The sequence below is a fragment of the Pleurodeles waltl genome, chromosome 3_1 (assembly GCF_031143425.1).
Source record: "Pleurodeles waltl isolate 20211129_DDA chromosome 3_1, aPleWal1.hap1.20221129, whole genome shotgun sequence".
Classification (NCBI taxonomy): domain Eukaryota; kingdom Metazoa; phylum Chordata; class Amphibia; order Caudata; family Salamandridae; genus Pleurodeles; species Pleurodeles waltl.
Genome location: NC_090440.1, coordinates 964,488,516 through 964,507,608, shown reverse-complemented (window position 1 = coordinate 964,507,608; position 19,093 = coordinate 964,488,516). Strand labels below are relative to the sequence as shown.

Here is a 19,093-nt window from a genome sequence, read left to right as displayed (position 1 = left end):
GCTGAGAATCCCAATCAAAGTTATTCTCATTTTTTTTTTGTTTTACTATCATCTTGCAAGCGTCTGTTGTCGACGGATTAATATCCTTTGGCCTGGGGAGGGGGGCGTGGTCTTGCCCTCCCTTTCTTTCATTGTTTCTAGAGACCGAAACTACACTTAAAACAGTTTAAAACAATGGGTGGCGGGTGGGGGGGCGCTCACGACGTGCCCTCGTCGCCCCCTCTCTCCCTCGCACTCAAACTTTCTTGCCCAGGCCATGCGCTGTTCCCTTTGGCGTCCCGGGCTCACTTTTCTGAATGTTGCGGGAGGGGCGTGGAAGTACCGTCGGAGCTCCCGGCTGCAAGCCCTTTCATTGTGCTGGGCCCCTGCTTTGTGCGCCGGCATCAAAGCGCCTGCTCTTAAATGCCGGTGTCCGGGCCAGACTGGTTGAAAGCCCTTTCTCCGTGCCGGGCCCCTGCTTTGTCCGCCCACGCCTAAGTACCTGCTCTAAAAACCAGTGTCCTTGACGATCCTCTGCTGCCTGGATGTCTGCCGGGCCTATAGGTAAGTCTTTCTTCATTCTTTCTCAGTTTGCTGATCGTTCCGCCGTCCTCCTTCTTGGTTTCCTGCGTCGTCCGCGTCCTCCTTGTGTCTCTTCCCGGCCGCCCAGAAAAAGAAGAAGGGTTCCGGTCCGGGCAGCCTCCTTTTAAGCCCTAACCATGCCCTTGGGGCATGGTGGGGGGATTTCAAATAATGTGTCTACAATTTCCTTCCTAGTTCAACCACGCATAAAACAGTACAGTCTCCCATAGATGTGATACAGCAGTCCTCATCTGTCAAGTTATAAGCACCAGGTATAAGTGTTACATGGCTGAACAGATGGGGAAAATCAAAGATCTGGTTGTAAGGCAGGCTCTCAAAAATGTCATGATGGGAAGGGGCTCTCTGCTCTACACGTACACTCTGCAGCTTGAGCTTAGCTCCCAGCTAGAAACAACGGACGAAGAGTGGATAGACGGAATGTGAACTTTATACCTCCTGGAGTGTGTCCATGTGATTTCGACCTATAATAAGCTGTTACCTCTTCAGGTCTTTGTACATGACAGAAAAGAATATTAGAAAGGCTGACCTTTAAATTGCCAATACTGAAAGCTATGTGCACTTGGCTAATTGAAGAGGCACACAAAAGTGACTCTCTAAAGACCCTAACATTAATAGAAAACACTAACATTAATAGAAGAGCTGAAAAAATCTTTGGTGAAGATGAGCCTTGTGTGAATCCTTGAAGTCAAAAAGTACCGTCCAATCAGAAGCAAGGAAGTTAGAGCGATGTTGATGCAAACAAATGGTAAGTAGTGGGCGGGCTAAAAGTCCCATTTCATATTTTTTTAATAAGGACAATAGATTGCTGTAAGCGACAGCGTGAATACGCAGCCTGCAGGCATGACCCAAAGATATCATCTTTCTTACCATCCTTGGCCAAAGAGCTTTTAGAGCCCATCGGGTTCATTCCACCAGAGCCAATTCTGCCACTACTTTTTTAGCTAGGGGTGTTCTGGTGCTGCATATCTGCCAGGCTGCTATTTGGGCATCCATCCACATCATCAGCAGATCAAGCTTTATGGACTTAGAGGTCGACAATAAAGATAATTTAGCACAACCAGTCCTGCAGGACTTCCTGGTTTAAAGCCCATTCCACAGATCCACCTCCTTGTAGGGTACTACTTTGGTATCTATTCAGGAGCTGGGGAATCTGCAGTGAGAATATCCACCAGCAAGAGCATTACAGAATGTAAGTAACTTGTTATTCTGCTAAATACGTCTGTATGACCGCAGTTTCTTCTCCTGTCCAAATCCCCCCCCCCCCCAACAAACCACTTTTCTGTTAAGTGGACTTTTGGTTATTAATAAAGTCCAGGTTTGAGTCTACAAACTGTGACAGTTCTTTACTGACATTCAATGTTGAATTGCACAGAATACCTGGTTGTAAACTGGTGTCCGTTTACAGGGTTAATGCCTGCATACGACCCCTGCCATCACTATAGGCCTGATGAGACTGCATGCGCTGCTTGCAGGCTCAACCTAAAATCATTTTGTTTGTCAGGGCATTACAAGGAGGGTTGTTTGATGATGTCTGTTAGCATCTTACTGTATAGCTATTATGAACATACTTATGCGTAATATTTAATAATCTTTTCAGATACCAAGAAAAACATATGGGTACTTACTACATACATCAATGTGTACAAAACATCAAGTTGGTTTGTATTCAATTGTGGTTCAGCATGTCTTGCAATTCTTATAGTATGTATACCTCATTAACACCCTCTTCGTTTAACAGAGGTGAATGACAGAGAACAGATTGCAAAAGGCAAAGGATGGATGTCAATCACTTAGAAAGGGAACAAAAATCACTGGGTTGCTGTGACAGAAATGCATAATTAAGGAATTTTCTGTTCATGTTTCACGAAGAGAGAGAGAGGTCATCCCAATGTGACATTTATTTCTTATTTGCAGTTCACACGAAAAAATAACACAAAACCAAAACAAAGATATAAGGAATCATATCAAAAGTCATATTCCTAGGAACATTCCCAGGAACTTCATAATGATGTGAATTAGGTGACTCGAGTCCTCCTAGACACCTGTGCTCAACAGTTCCATGCAATTGCTATAGAGAAGGCTTTTTGGCATGAATTCTCCTTCCAGGTTACTTGTTCCAGGAAACTGAGCAACTAGGATCTATAATGATGTATCTTGCAGTTGAAAAGACTTGATGCCCATTGGTCAGTACCGATGGTGAGACATTGAGGTATCTGTTGGAAGTTTTGCAGATTGAAAAGCAAGGGTTCTGATAATTCTTTTGTGAGAAGGCGATGAGATGGTCAGTAGATATTGCTGATGAGAAGGGCATGCATTTGTTTATAAATATTGCTGGCAAGAGGGTGGTGTTCCTATTTGTTAGTATTTTGAGTAGGTGTACTTTGGTGCTTGTTGATGAGATGCCGAGTCAATGGTGATGGGTATTATTAGTGAAACTCAGAGGTAATTGCAGGTGGGTATTGTTTCTGAGAAGAAGAGATGGCAATACTTAGGTTGTGTGGATGAAAAGATGAGGTGCTGCTTTCTAGGCATTACTGGTGAAAATGTGAGGTGACTGTGGGCAGATATTTCTATTGATATTAAGGCAATGATGATACAGTCCTGAGGTTTTATTGATGCGAAACCAATATGCCAGTTGGTAGGTATTGTTTGTTAGAAGACAAATGTTATCAAACAGTTTACTCTTAAATACTAATTTCAGCACATAGTTGCTCAACAGCTCCTTAGATTTGCCGCACTAATTTACACTGTAATATGTACCGAAGAAATTCTGCAGCTTTTAATGATAAAATATGGAAATAGGGTTGGTTTGCTTAAGGCACTCTGAGATTTGTTCTGGTGTATTCATTGTTTCTGAGTGAGCAAAGAGAATGTATATGCTGCAAGCTTGTTGAAAAGTGGGTACTGAAAGCAAGGACTGGTATTGTTTTCCAAAGCATCTTCCTCGTAAACGTGTCTTCTAATTAATATAACCTTTCAGTTACTATGAACTGTAAATCTGTAGAGTGGGGTATAGCAGTGGCTGGATTATTTCAAGGGGGTACAAGTTTAATATCAATTACCTCCAAATCCAGACAATCAATAAAAATATCTCCTGAATGATCATGGCTCCCTGAACCTTCAATACAAAGTGCTGCAATTACCTGTGTTGTTACTTAATTTGTATTCAGCTCACCATTACCATTGGGTACAGATGCTGCAATTGCCTGTGTTGTGACTTAATTTGTATCCCGCGCACCACTACCTTTGGGTACAGATGTTATGACCTGATCTTCTGTTGTATCAAGCTCACCATTACCTTAGGGTTCAGATGTTGTGGCTCGCTCTTCTGTTGTATCAAGCTCACCACTACCTTCGGGGTGAGACGTTGTGACCTGCTCTTCTGGTGTATTAGTTTCCCCACTACCTTCGGGTTCAGATGTTCTGACTTGTTCTTCTGTTGAATCAGGTTCACCACTACCTTCAGGTTCGGATGTTTTGGCTTGCTCTTCTGTTGTACCAGACTCACCACTACTTTTTGTCTCATGTGTTGTGACTTGTGCTTTTATTGTGTCTCGTTCACCGCTTCCTTCGGGTTCATTTGTTGTGACTTGCTCTTCTGATGTGTCAGGTTCCCCACTACCTTCAGGTTCAGATGTTGCAACTTGCTCTTCTGTTGTATAAGGTTCAACACTACGTTTGTGCTCAGATGGTGTGACTTGATCATCTGTTGTACCAGGCTCACCAATATTTTTCGGTTCAGATGTTGTGACTTGTTCTTCTGTTGAATCAGGTTCACCACTACCATCAAGTTCAGATGTTGTGACTTGCTCTTCAGTTGTACCAGGCTCACCACTACTTTTTGGCTCATGTGTTGTGACTTGTACTTTTATTGTGTCAGGGGCATCCCCATTTTCTGGCTTGGGTGTTCCTACTGGCACTTCTGTTATATCAGGTTTACTACCTCTTTCTGACCCCCTTGTTGTGACTTGCATTTCTGTTGTATCAGGTTCACCGCTACCTTCGGGTTCATGTGTTGTGACTTGCTCTTCTGTTGTACCAAGCTCACCACTACCTTCGGGGTCAGATGTTGTGAACTGCTCTTCTGGTGTATTTGTTTCCCCACTACCTTCGGGTTCAGATGTTGTGGCTTTCTCTTCTGAGGTATCAGGTTCAATGTTACCTTCGTCTTCAGATGTTGTGACATGATGACCTGTTGAATCCGGCTCAGCTGTACCTTTAGGTTCAGATGTTGTGACTTGTTCTTCTGTTGTATCAGGCTCACCACTACCTTCAGGTTTGGATGTTTTGGCTTGCTCTTCTGTTGTACCAGGCTCACCACTACTTTTTGTCTCATGTGTTGTGACTTGTGCTTTTATTGTATCAGGTTCACCGCTACCTTCGGGTTCATTTGTTGTGACTTGCTCTTCTGATGTGTCAGGTTCCCCACTACCTTCAGGTTCAGATGTTGTGACTTGCTCTTCTGTTGTATCAGGTTCAACTCTATCTTTGTGCTCAGATGGTGTGACTTGATCATCTGGTGTAACAGGCTCACCACTATCTTTCGGTTCAGATGTTGTGACGTGTTCTTCTGTTGAATCAGGTTCACCACTACCATTGAGTTCAGATGTTGTGACTTGCTCTTCAGTTGTACCAGGCTCACCACTACTTTTTGGCTCATGTGTTATGACTTGTACTTTTATTGTGTCAGGGGCATCCCCATTTTCTGGCTTGGGTGTTCCTACTGGCATTTCTGTTATATCAGATTTACTACCTCTTTCTGACCCCCTTGATGTGACTTGCATTTCTGTTGTATCAGGTTCACCGCTACCTTCGGGTTCATGTGTTGTGACTTGCTCTTCTGTTTGCCCAAGCTCACCACTACCTTCGGGGTCAGATGTTGTGACCTGCTCGTCTGGTGTATTTGTTTCCCCACTACCTTCGGGTTCAGATGTTGTGGCTTTCTCTTCTGAGGTATCAGGTTCAATGATACCTTTGTCTTCAGATGTTGTGACATGATGACCTGTTGTATCTGGCTCAGCTGTACCTTTAGGTTCAGATGTTGTGACTTGTTCTTCTGTTGTATCAGGCTCACCACTACCTTCAGGTTCGGATGTTTTGGCCGGCTCTTCTGTTGTACCAGGCTCACCACTACTTTTTGGCTCATGTGCTGTGACTTGTGCTTTTATTGTATGAGGTTCACCGCTACCTTCGGGTTCATGTGTTGTGACTTGCTCTTCTGTTGTGTCAGGTTCCCCACTACCTTCGGGATCAGATGTTGTGACTTGCACTTCTGTTGTATCAGGTTGAACTCTACCTTTGTGTTCAGAGGTTGTGACTTGATCATCTGTTGTATCAGACTTACCACTGCCTTTGGGTGCAGGTGTTATGACTTGTTCTTCTGTTGTATCAGGTTCACCACTACCTTCAGGTTCGGATGTTTTGGCTTGCTCTTCTGTTGTACCAGGCTCACCACTACTTTTTGGCTCATGTGCTGTGACTTGTGCTTTTATTGTATGAGGTTCACCGCTACCTTCGGGTTCATTTGTTGTGACCTGCTCTTCTGTTGTGTCAGGTTCCCCACTACCTTCAGGTTCAGATGTTGTGACTTGCTCTTCTGTTGTATCAGGTTCAACCCTACCTTTGTGCTCAGATAGTGTGACTTGATCATCGGTTGTAACAGGCTCACCACTATCTTTCGGTTCAGATGTTGTGGTTTGTTCTTCTGTTGAATTAGGTTCACCACTACCATCGAGTTCAGATGTTGTGACTTGCTCTTCAGTTGTACCAGGCTCACCACTACTTTTTGGCTCATGTGTTGTGACTTGTACTTTTATTGTGTCAGGGGCATCCCCATTTTCTGGCTTGGGTGTTGCTATTGGCATTTCTGTTATATCAGGCTTACTACCTCTTTCTGACCCCCTTGTTGTAACTTGCATTTCTGTTGTAACAGGTTCACCGCTAACTTCGGGTTCATGTGTTGTGACTTGCTCTTCTGTTGTGTCAGTTTCCCCACTACCTTTGGGTGCAGATGTTATGACTTGTTCTTCTGTTGTATCAGGTTCACTACTACCTTCAGGTTCGTGTGTTTTGGCTTGTTCTTCTGTTGTACCAGGCTCACCACTACTTTTTGGCTCATGTGCTGTGACTTGTGCTTTTATTGTGTCAGAGGCATCCCCATTTTCTGGCTTGGGTGTTGCTACTGACATTTCTGTTATATCAGGCTTACTACCACTTTCTGACCCCCCTGTTGTGACTTGCATTTCTGTTGTATCAGGTTCAACGCTACCTTCGGGTTCATGTGTTGTGACTTGCTCTTCTGTTGTATGAGGCTCACCACTATCTTCAGGTTCGTTCGTTGTGGCTTCTTCTGTCATTCTAGTCATTTGTCTAGGTGATGGTAATGAGGTGATGGGCTCAGGAGGGGGTGCTACTGTGGTTGTTGTTGTCTGTAGCGGCTGTGCTGTGGTAGGCTTAGATGGTGGTTGAGGTGGTGATGTCATGGTTAGTTTGGATGATGCTGGTGATATTGTAGTTGTTTGGTCCAGTGGTGGTACTGATATAGAAGTTTGCTTAGGGGATGGTGCTGCTGTAGTTTGTGGCTGACGTTCAGATACTGGTGCTGTAGTTATTTCCTGTGACAGTACTACTGATGTGATTTTCGACACAAGCAGTACTGCTGATGTATTGTTAATGTCAGTTGGTGGACTTAATGTTTTGCGTGGCTCTGGAGCTGCTGCTGTAGTTGTTGGCTGAAAGTTTGGTGGTGGTGCTGCAGTAGACACTTTTGATATTAATGTAGTAGTTGGCCCCAATTGTGATGAAATAGTAGTTGTTGACTCAGATGCTGATATCATAGTTGCACTTAGGGTTGGTGGTATTGTTGTTGTAAGCTCAGGCAGTGCCGATGACTTAGTGGTTGGCCCAGATGGTAGGGTTATTGTGGTTGTCATTGGTGGTGGTGTTGATATGTTGGGTTCTGATGGTGTTGTTGTGATTGCTAATGATGTGGTTGCCTCTGTTGTACTTATTGGTAATGACATTTGTTTAACTGTTGCTGTTGTTGTTGACACAGGTGTAGATTTTAAATGCTGTGGTGAAACAGTTGTGCTTGTCTCACGTGTAGATGCTGTTGTTGTAAGTTTAGGTAGTGGTGATGATATGGCACTTGTAACCAGTGGCAGCGGTGTGGTTGTTATTGGGTTTATTGTTGTAGTTGTTGTTACCACTGGTGTTTTTGTTGGTACTGGCTTTGTTGTTGTAGTTGGTTCTGGCGTGGTCATTGTTTGCACAGATGCAGAAGGTATAGGAGTAAGTGGAGTACTGTTCGGATCTGAAAGGGAAAGACAAACATAAAATAAATAAAAGGATCATTCGCATTATAGCAAAATATTCTTAAATGTACCAGCATACAGAACTATCCATGAAAATGTCTGTAAAAAAAGTAAGCCAAATGCATCTTTTTTCAGATCCCGGGCAATGTGAAACAGAGCAAATGTGTCCAAAAGATATAGGGGGTTACTACAACTTTGGAGGAGGTGTTAATCCGTCCCAAAAGTGACGGTAAAGTGACAGATATACCACCAGCCGTATTACGAGTTCCATAGGATATAATGGACTCGTAATACGGCTGGTGGTATATCCGTCACTTTACCGTCACTTTTGGGATGGATTAACACCTCCTCCAAAGTTGAAATAACCCCCATAGACTATTTCTTTATGTCACCAACTATCAAAATACAAGTGGGACTATTATCAGTTGAAAGTAGTATTGCTCGTAAAAAAACAAAAAAAAAAAAACAACTTTGGATTTTAAAACACTCATAGAGGATAAAAGTACCATGACTCTAGAAAAAAAAAATCTTCTCATTCCTGTGAATGACCTCTGCCACTTGCCATATAGGAAGCCATATGCTCACTCTGTTGCCTGTTTCATCATAGTGTGAGTTTGAATGTGGCGGTTAGAGCAGGGTATTAGGTATGAAAGTGGCCCATTTATGTGCATCAGAACTGTGCAGGGTACCTAAAAGTTATGTATTTTATGAAAAATCTTGTAATCATGGAAGGGTCCCCTCAGTGATGCATGATATTCATATTTTGGCAGACTGATATTTTTTACCCCAAAAGTGGTGTCTGTCTCCATAATATGAGCTGCATCTGTAAAAAAGAAAACTAGTGACAGCAAGTTTGGTGGACCTTTTGCTAAGACAGCCCCTCAAACAGTGGGGGCTAGCATGACTCTAATATGGTGGGGCACAATGGCAGTAGACTCACGATATACGTGGCTTCCCTGGTGTCCACGAGCAGGAATGGAAGGACTTCCTTCATGCTCAGTGGAATGTGAATCCAACTAATCCTGGAGGTGTTCTCATGCTGTTTCAGCATGAGAGCAGCTTAAGGATTCTGTGGAGCTGGCTAATCCAGTGCTCATTTTGAGGCTGGAAGCCTATGCCAGAAACCCCTGGCTGTTTGACAGCTCTGGGGCTGCTGGGTCTACAGTGCGCATGTTGGGGTGGCCGTACCAAGACAGTCGGACAAACCGTCATGTGCACTGAAAGGGGTAGCAGTGATCCTGCAATTGCAGGATGCAGTCCCCCCTTGCCCTCACGCTCGCACTGTATACAGCGCAAGATGGTGGCAAAATAAAAAGGCATTATTATGCCATTTTATTTATAAGTGTTTGCCTGCTACACTTGCAGCATTCGGGGGCGAGGTTCTTCTGCTCTTTAGGATGAACCACCCCTACCCTCAAATACTAGTGTTCATGATGTGTTGTGAAGTGTTTCCTAATCACTTGGCGTGCATTTCTGCACCTTTCCTATTCGGGATTGCAATGATGTACATGGCAGACCCAAGCCAGAAGAAATGGCATTGAAAGAGCCATTCTAAATAGGGCAGACATTCCAACTGTATGTGCATTGGAAGTATCTGGGGCAAGAGTGCTTTCCCAATGATAAACCATGAACAGCTTCTCCATCGGGAAAACTACAACCCACGTAAATAAACGGTGTGCACTTTAGCATTCACATATGAGGGGAAAAAATCCTTTCTCAGACACTTTTGACTTTATCAAAAACTATCCAAACTGCTTGCTTCTTTTACATATGACATGTTTGTTAAAGTCATCCTTTCCCACCAGAGAGGCACCATGCCTGAGGCCTTCAATCACAGGGCACACTTATTGTCTTTCTGTCAGTCTCCACTTTCAAATCAAGGTTCTACTATCACTATCTGCTGTCTTCAATCAAAGATAGGAGAGTAAATTTGGCTGCTACTGTCATTGGTTGCCTAAGAAACCCTTCAGTGCAAAAGGCAAGTATATGTGTTCTGTGTCTATAAAGTCTATAAAGTATAGGAGACAGACAGGCCAAAATTAAATTGCCTCATACATAACACATATTGATTTATATCAAGGCTAGCAGTTCAAGTAGCCACTATATCGGTTTATGGATTGTAAGAAATTGGGCTATAAGTTGAGAGGGGTGAGAACCTGACTTAAGTGATAAGCATACTCCTTGTCAGGGTAAACAAAAAAATGTTCTTAACCCTCTGGTAGCTTGCAACAAAAAACATTCAGGCTTAACTTAAACTAAAGGCAACTTGTAAACTTTCTATGCAGCTCTCAAACAGCAATAAAGTGAAAATACAACACAAGAAAGCTCCTCAACTAATTTAGGGAAAATAGAGAAACAAATGTAGGAAATAAAATAAAATTCAATCATTAGAACCAGAATTATGAATGTTTACATTTTCAGATAAAAATAGTGCCAAAAAGCACAAAGCGATGGGGCGCAGGTCAACTACACCGACCAGGTTCAGCTCAGTGAAGGGATTACATTCTCTCAGTCCAACTCCACACAAAGAGCCTCTGCTGGTGCTTTGAGATAGCAGAGGCCACAAGGAGATTATTGTTGATGTGAGGAGAAGGTTGCTGCTGGAGGTTCTTATTAGCAGTGCTAACACCGTACAAATTACAACATAAACCCAAGTGTCTCCTACACTTGTCAACATACTCCGGAGTCTTAGACCACGACAGGTCCGTACATAAACAACCAACCACGTGGATAATTTTTTAGCACAAAGCGCCACACTTATGTGAAGTACACCTACTTCCCTACTCTCATACTGTGGAGTATGCCTACTCCTACTAAAACAACATTTACCTGGCCTAATACACACAGATTTCACAATCACCTGCTGAGCAAGCACAAAAAAAACCTATACCACACACGCTATGACGCCGAGAACATTCCCAACTACCTTAGGCAGGCTCCGATATCCCGGGAAAGTCATGGTGAACTTAGAAACCCATCATACCTCCGATTTGCATTATCACAGAAAAACAACTTAAACAATGATTCTCCGTCCTAGGGCCCTAAAGGGCCTAACCGTCGCTCTGCTACCAGAACTGCTAACGCGTCCTTTTATGTTAATTTATTACACATCAGGACTCGTTTTAGGCCAGTGAATCTTGTGACCCAGTTGAGAGACACAGTAGGACGAGATAGCTGATCAATATATCAATCAATATATTAATAATGTCATCAATATTCACCACAACAATACACTTCACTTTGGTAAAAGACATTAATCAAAATTAGCGACGCAACCATGACCTTTCAGCCATGAATAACCACACCTTTAATAGGATTTTATGTATTTTATTCCCTATTGATTACAATCTACGAGCAAAAGAGTCAATCTCAATACCAAAAAGAATAATAGCATAGTTACGATATGGCAACTGTGATAAGATTTCATTAATGCGAGAATCCCAAATATTAGAACATAACTCGGTGTAAGCATAGATCAAGATAACAGAATTCTGAACACACGTCAAATCAACATAGCATAATGTCAGTCGTATGTCTATTTGCATCAGTTTAAGTGAACACCTGTCCTAACCACTGATTAGCATTAGCATGTTGGGCTTCATGCAAAACAATTTAGAACACCAATTTGGAAAAAAACATCTAACTATGGTCTCTAATAAAGTGAGCAGTTGGTACCTAGAAAGGAAAAGCAAACAGACAAATTGCAAATTGCATTGTCATAATTACCCTCCAAGGATTAGGTCAGCACTCAGGATCAGTCTTCGTCTTCAGGGCATCAGTCAAAACGCCATCAATCAGGACTCAACTAAAGGGCATAGGGGACACTTCCCTCATAAGGAGGAGAAGTGTAAGAATGGGCAGTCTATGGATAAAGATGGTTTTAATAAATCTCAAGTCACCAAACAGAGTGACAGAGTTTCTGGATAAAGTCAATAGCATTCCCTACCTAGTTCTAATGACCCTTCTGTGACATGGGTTTTTATCCCTTTTTCGTAGTACATTCCCCCAAAATTCTATTGGACACTTACTATACCCCACTATCTTTAACCTATCAAATTAAACATTAGGTAATCCCAATTGTCACCCCACATAAGTTCATCACATTTTGATTGGTCTCCATAATTGACGTCTTCGGAGGTGGCACATTCGGAGTTTCTTCATCCTTTGGCATCTCTTGGCACGTTCTTTGGTCAGCAGTTTTCGTCGTTCACCGGTCTAAGTGACCTTGTACATAACATTAATCTACACTTGTTTCAATATGTTTAAACATTTATTCCAGGGCATCAAAAAATGCGCCTGAGAACAGAATCACAAAGATACATTCATCTTCCAAGTTTGAAGAAAAAGAACATTTGCAGGGTCATGGCCCTTTGCGAGTCAGCACACTGGAAAAACAGAAAAATGCATTTAATATGAGAGCTGAGCAACTAAACTGCAGCTCATGCTAACTTAAGGCTTACGAAAAATTTCAATACAGTTTCATCAATACGAACGTTAATTTAAGCTTAATTGAATCTAACATAAACATTTTATTCATAATTTTTAGTTTGCGTATACATTGGTGGCCATTTACCGTAGTCACAAATCAGATGCATGTTTAAGCAAATTCGCTATTATTACTGTTTCTCTGCAATATCGTCACACATTAATATAGATATTCTATTCTAGTATAGGTTATATAAATCTACGCTCTCTCAGTCCCTCCTCTGATGACGCTCGTCATCACACAAACCTCTCTCTTAACCCCTCACTTTAATTTTTCACTTTACGCATAATGCGCATTTCAACATCTTGTCTCTTTGGTGAACTTTCCCAAATTTCATTGAACATTTTCTCTCCTTCACTTTCTTCATTTCTCCTGGTTCTTTTAGTCCAATTTCTTTTAATTTTATCATTGATTTTGCATGCCCCCCATACTCCTAATAGACAGGCCAGAACAATTAATAGACCCATTAGTATTTTTGCAAGTACCCCATTCCAAATGTTGGTAAACCAGCTCCCTACTCTGGCAATGCCCTTTCCGAATTTGTCCCAAACTCCGGGTTCCTTCAAATCCTTCAAATCTGCACTAGCTCTAGTTAGGTTAGTAAGCATACTTCTAATCTTTTTACTATTGTCTGGAATGAACGAGCAGCAATGGCGCTCGTTGAGCATCTTGCAGACCCCTCCACTTTTTGCTAAAAGAATGTCTAAAGCAAGCCGATTTTGAAGAGTCATAGCTCTTTCTGCAGCAAGTTCAGTATCCATCAGGAGTATAGCCCCTGTAAAATTTGTCAGCATGTTATCCACAATAGTAGACAACTTTTGGATCTTCATAGAATTCAAGATAACCCCTACTGAAGGGATTATAGCTCCAAATATATCACCAATGACAGCAGCCACTGATTCTCGTTTTTGTCTAGGATGTTGTAATTTAGACATTTTTGGTATTTGTTTTAAGTCATCAATTTGGTAAATCTTTGGGAAAACTATTCCCAAATAACATGTCCCATACCATCCCTTAAGGAGACGGTAATAAGCATTAAATCCACATATGTAATAGATCCCAGGGATCGCTGGATCTTGTCCATTCAGCATAAATGTCCACTTACTCTGAAACAAAAACACATGTCTGCATTCACTTGTTCCCACAAACAAATTGTCCTGCTCAGATTTTGGCCTATATATACAAAGCCTACCTACATGTAATGCATCTATAGCTAATTTGCCTTGTGTTTTAATTGCAGTGTAAGCATAATCATTTGCGAACGTACGTTTCTCTAGCCCTTTTTCTAATCTTTCTTTCAAAGCTTTGCGTCTATCGTCAGTGTGATCTAAAAAGATTTTCTCTACAGGTGATAGTAAGCAAGTCAGATTATTGCGATGTGCATAAGCAGTTCCAAATGTAAGCGTCGGCTCAAAGAATCCTCTAACTATTTTTATATCATGTTCCTTAGCTAGCTTATTTAGGAATTCAATCACAGGCACAAAAGAAAACACAACATCCAGATTTGAATAAAAGTATTGCACATGCTCTTGATTATAGAATCTGGTTAGTAGCAAGCTACAACTTATCCCGTAGGTTAGCGGAAGGCTATGATAGGTAACTCCTTCTTGTACAGATGAAGGAATCTTTGTACACACATAGGCAGTGATTCCAACTTTGGCTGGCGGCGGGCGCCGCCAGCCAAACGGGAACCGCCAGAATACCGCTGTGCGGTCAAAAGACCGCCGCAGGTATTCTGGGTTTCCCTCTGGGCTGGCGGGCGACCGCCAGAAGGCCGCCCGCCAGCCCAGCGGGAAACACCCTTCCATGAGGATGCCGGCTCCGAATGGAGCCGGCGGAGTGGAAGGGGTGCGACGGGTGCAGTAGCACCCGTTGCGATTTTCAGTGTCTGCATGGCAGACACTGAAAATCTTGGTGGGGCCCTCTTACGGGGGCCCCTGCAGTGCCCATGCCATTGGCATGGGCACTGCAGGGGCCCCCAGGGGCCCCACGACACCCCATACCGCCATCCTGTTACTGGCGGCCAAAACCGCCAGGAACAGGATGGCGGCCGGAATCCCCATGGCGGCGCAGCAAGCTGCGCCGCCATGGAGGATTCCCCTGGGCAGCGGAAAACCGGCGGTACACCGCCGGTTTTCCGTTTCTGACCGCGGCTGTACCGCCGCGGTCAGAATGCCCAAGGGAGCACCGCCAGCCTGTTGGCGGTGCTCCCGCAGTCCCCGGCCCTGGCGGTTTTTACTGCCAGGGTCAGAATGACCGCCATAATCTTTCGCATCCATAGTCTCTACATACTCATTCAGCAAGCGATAGCAGACATTAGTAGAAAGTTCCCCCTTTGAATTAGTTCCCTCATGCATGTGTCTTGCATCCTGCTCAAACTTCTCCCATGGTGTTAGTGTTGTAGTTTCAGGTTTTGAAGAAGCGTTAATAGTCTTTTTCTCCAACCACGGCATTCCCACAATCACACCCACAATTATTATTGCGCACACAATACCTATTATAAGGCTTAACCAACCACACACCTTACTCCCCTTGTTACTACCTCTATTATAAGCCATGTCTGTATAGAATCAGATAGCAGAGTAACAATCGATTAGAGGATGATTTAGAACCTTTTTTTTTTTTCTTGCTCTCTGCGTGTATTTACAGCGTTTTCACTCGCACCAGGATCCCTTTTGTCAAATCAGGGTAGCAGCTTGTCTTAATCAGGTTTCTCAAGTCAAATCCGGTTTCTAATGTCACATTCGGTAATCTAGAAGTCTCTTCTCTCAGTTTTCAATTTCGATTTTTGACCAGGTGTTTTTTTTTCTTTGAATCTGTTCAAGTACCGTAGTATTGGCCTGGTACTTCTCGATCAAAACAGAATGCTAGGAATTCTTGTTGCCATTCAGATGTTGTAGCATACACCCATTCAGGACCTGTATATCTTCTGTTTGCAACTCTTTTTCTTTTCAGCCTTCGTTCACCTTGCTGTTCTCCTTCACTTAGGTCTTCCACCCGGGATGTATTGATCTCCTCTATTATTGTTTCATCTGGTATGTTTCTTATTCTTAAGAGTGGTTTCTCTGGCCAGTTATCACCCTTATGTGTCTTTTTTCGATGTGTCTTTTCAGGACGCTGGACAGCACCCTCCTCTTGTGATATGGTGTTTTCGCTTGATGGAACTGCAACTGGCTCAGGGGATGCCGGAGTACTTGGATCTCGATCTATTATTTCTCCTTCTTCTTCTTCATCTGGATCTGTAACGGGTTCAAGTTCTAACCCGTATCCGTCTACTTCTGGGAGAACCTCTCCTTGTCTTAGTTCTCCTGCCACCTCTACTGAGATAGGCACTCTGTCACCTCTCTCAAATTCACTCACTGTTTGAGGGACAAGGCTGTTCTCAGTGGGCTCTTCTGCAGTCTCAGTTCCTTCTTGGCTGTTTTCTGGCCCTGAGACTTCTCCTTCTGGAACTGTTGTGCCGGTCACTTCAAGTTCCTCGTCAGTTGGGCACGTTACCTTCTTTGTGTGACTGGCATGTATCCAATTTGGAACGCCTGCACATTTCACAGCAGTGGTTGTTGTCAAGATTACTTGATATGGCCCTTTCCAACGTGGCTCTAAACATGACTTTCTCACGTGCTTCTTGACAACCACCCAGTCACCGGCCTGTAGGGTGTGACCTGGATCTCCAATCGGTGGCAATGTGTTAGCCTCTACCTGGTGAGAGAAAGAGCGAATCACGTCAGCCAAACCTTTGCAGTAGTCCAACACCATATCATCTGTGATATTCACTAGAGCATTTGCAGGTACTGCTGGCAACCTCATAGCTCTACCGATGAGGATCTCATGGGGTGATAGTCCTGTTTTCTTATCAGGAGTGTTCCTCATTGACATCAGCACTAAGGGCAATGCATCTGGCCATTTCATATTGGTAGTTGGGCACATCTTTGCCATTCTTGATTTCAGAGTACCATTCATTTGCTCTACTAGTCCTGATGCTTCAGGGCGGTAGCTACAATGCAACATTTGTTCGATGTCTAGTGCGGCACACAGAAGTTTAATCACCTCATTGTCGAAGTGTCTGCCCCTATCTGATTCTATGGAGACCGGAAACTCGAACCTTGGTATCAATTCTCTAAGTAGCAGCTTTGCATGAGGCTGTCATTTCTACGTGTGGGGTAGGCTTCGATCCAGTGACTGAAAACACACACAATCACCAACACGTACTTCAATCCTCCACAAACAGGCATTTCAATGAAGTCCATTTGCATTTTGCTGAATGGACCACCAGCTCTCCCTATGTGTCTCAAAGTTACCACAGATCCTTTTCCAGCATTCATCAGTTGATAGACGATGCACCTGTGACAGGTAACCTCTGCGGCATGTCTGAATTTTGGGTTGAACCAATCGATTTTAAATGACCCGATCATTGCATCTCTCCCGAGGTGAGCCTGTCCATGATAAAGCCGGCCAAATTGTGACAGAAGGCTATTTGGCAAGACTAATTTCCCCTCCTCTGAAACCCATAAATCATCAGCTCTTTGTACACATTGCATTCTCTGCCAGGAACGTTTTTCCTCTTTGCTAGCACGACCCTGTAATGTTTTTAACTCATCTAGGCTATCCACCACCCTTAATGCAAGGTTCAAACACGTGTCATTTTCAGTTTGCGGTAACAATTCCCACTGTTCCTTGAACGATATACAGTTCAATGCGCAAAACCTTGCGACTTGATCTGCATAACCGTATCCCATTGACACAAAGTCTTGTGACTTAACATGAGCATTGCATTTCACCACGGCAATTTCAAGAGGTAACTGAATTGCATGTAACAAATCCTTTATTTGTTCACCATTTTTCACAGGAGAACGAGAAGAGGTCATGAAGCCTCTCTGTGACCACAGTTGGCCAAAATCATGTACAATTCCGAATCCATATCTGCTGTCAGTATAGATAGTGACTCTCAGATTCACAGCTGCGTGGCATGCCTTAGTAAGGGCAATCAATTCTGCCACTTGTGAGGAAAACACTTTCCTGAGCCAGGAAGCTTCAATGATACCAGCTATGGTACATACAGCGTAACCAGCCCTCAGTGTTCCGACAGAATCTCTCAAACAAGATCCATCGACAAACATGATGCAATCATTTTCTTTCAGCTGTGTGTCTTGAATATATGGTCGTGGTTTGGTACATAATTCTGTTAACTCAAGACAATCGTGCTCAAATTCTTTCTCATTATTAATTTCAGTATTCTCAGCAGGAAGTAGAGTTGCCGGGTTCAACACAGTACATCGTTTTAGTGAGACATTAGGTGACCCCAGTATGATTGTCTCATATTTAGTAAGACGAGCATTTGTCATGTGCTGAGTTTTAGTTCGAGTCAACAAAATTTCAACTGAATGCGGAACCATTACAGTTAGTGGATACCCCATGACTATGCCTTTGCACTGTGTAAGGCTCTGACCAACTGCTGCAACTGCGCGCAAAAAACCTGGTAAGGCTGCTGCGACGGGGTCCAAGGTAGCTGAAAAATACGCTACAGGGCGATTTGCACCTCCATGGACCTGTGTCGAAACAGACAAAGAACAAGCATCACGTTCATGACAAAACAGTAGAAAAGGCTTTGTATAGTCAGGCATACCTAACGCTGGTGTCCTGCACATGCACTCTCTCAGCTCCATAAATGACTCAAGCTCTTCTTTTGATAAAGCTATGGTATATGGCTCATCCTTGATTTCTTTGCCTGTCAGTTTTATCAAAGGTTTCGAGATGATTGAGAAGTTGGGTATCCACTGGCGACAGTAGCCCACCATTCCCAGAAACATCCTGACATCCCTTTTTGTTGTTGGAGGGTTCATTTGCAATATGGCTGTTATCCTTTCTTTTGATATTCTCCTGGACCCTCTTTCGATTAAATGCCCTAAGTATTTCACCTCTTTCTGACAGTACTGCAGCTTCTTGGGTGACACCTTGTGTCCATTCTTTCCCAAATGATTCAGTAAAGCAATTGTATCGTATTTACAGTTATCTCTTGTTTTGGATGCAATCAGCAAATCGTCGATGTACTGCACTGAAGTCGAATTAAAAGGCAGCACTAAGGATTCTAAGTCCTTTTTCAATATCTGATTGAAGATAGACGGTGATTCAGAAAACCCTTGAGGAATTCTGCACCAACTGTACACCTTATCCAGGAATTTTAAACTGAACAAAAACTGACTGTCCTCATGAAGAGGTATCGAAAAGAATGCCTGTGACAGGTCTATAACGGTGAACCACTCAGCATCACATGGGACCTGAAACATGATCACTGCTGGATTGGGCACTACGGGGCAACATTTGACCACAATCTCATTTATTTTCCTCAAATCCTGCACAGTTCGGAGTTTCCCACAAGGATTTTTCAGAACCATTATCGGTGAATTGCTCGGACTGCTCAAAACTTCCTTCAGGACTCCCTGTCTCAAAAAATCTGCAATTATTTGTGACACTTTAATAAGAACATCTTGTACCATATGATATTGAGGCACCTGGGGAAACACTGCATTTGGCTTTACTTGTACTTTAACTGGTTCCACGCCTTTTATTAGTCCCACTTCCTTTCCTGTCAGGTCCCAGACTTTCTCTGTTACTGTTCCCTGTAGTTCGACAGGTAGGTCAATCATTGTAAGCATTGGGAACAAGGTAATCAACGGATAATCCTCATTTGTCATCCCTGTCTCTTCTTCTGAAA

General features: G+C 43.1%; 1 protein-coding gene across 2 annotated transcripts in view; it reads right to left on the bottom strand.

Moving 5' to 3' along the window:
* Positions 1-2,462: 2,462 nt before the first annotated feature.
* Positions 2,463-19,093, bottom strand: part of LOC138284826 (mucin-2-like) — a 283,362-nt gene continuing 266,731 nt past the window's right edge. For both annotated transcript variants that reach the window (XM_069224011.1, XM_069224012.1), the window contains exon 4: positions 2,463-7,894. In XM_069224011.1, coding sequence (XP_069080112.1) covers positions 3,882-7,894 — 4,013 coding nt within the window. In that variant the 3' untranslated portion in view covers positions 2,463-3,881. The remainder of the gene's footprint in view (positions 7,895-19,093) is intronic.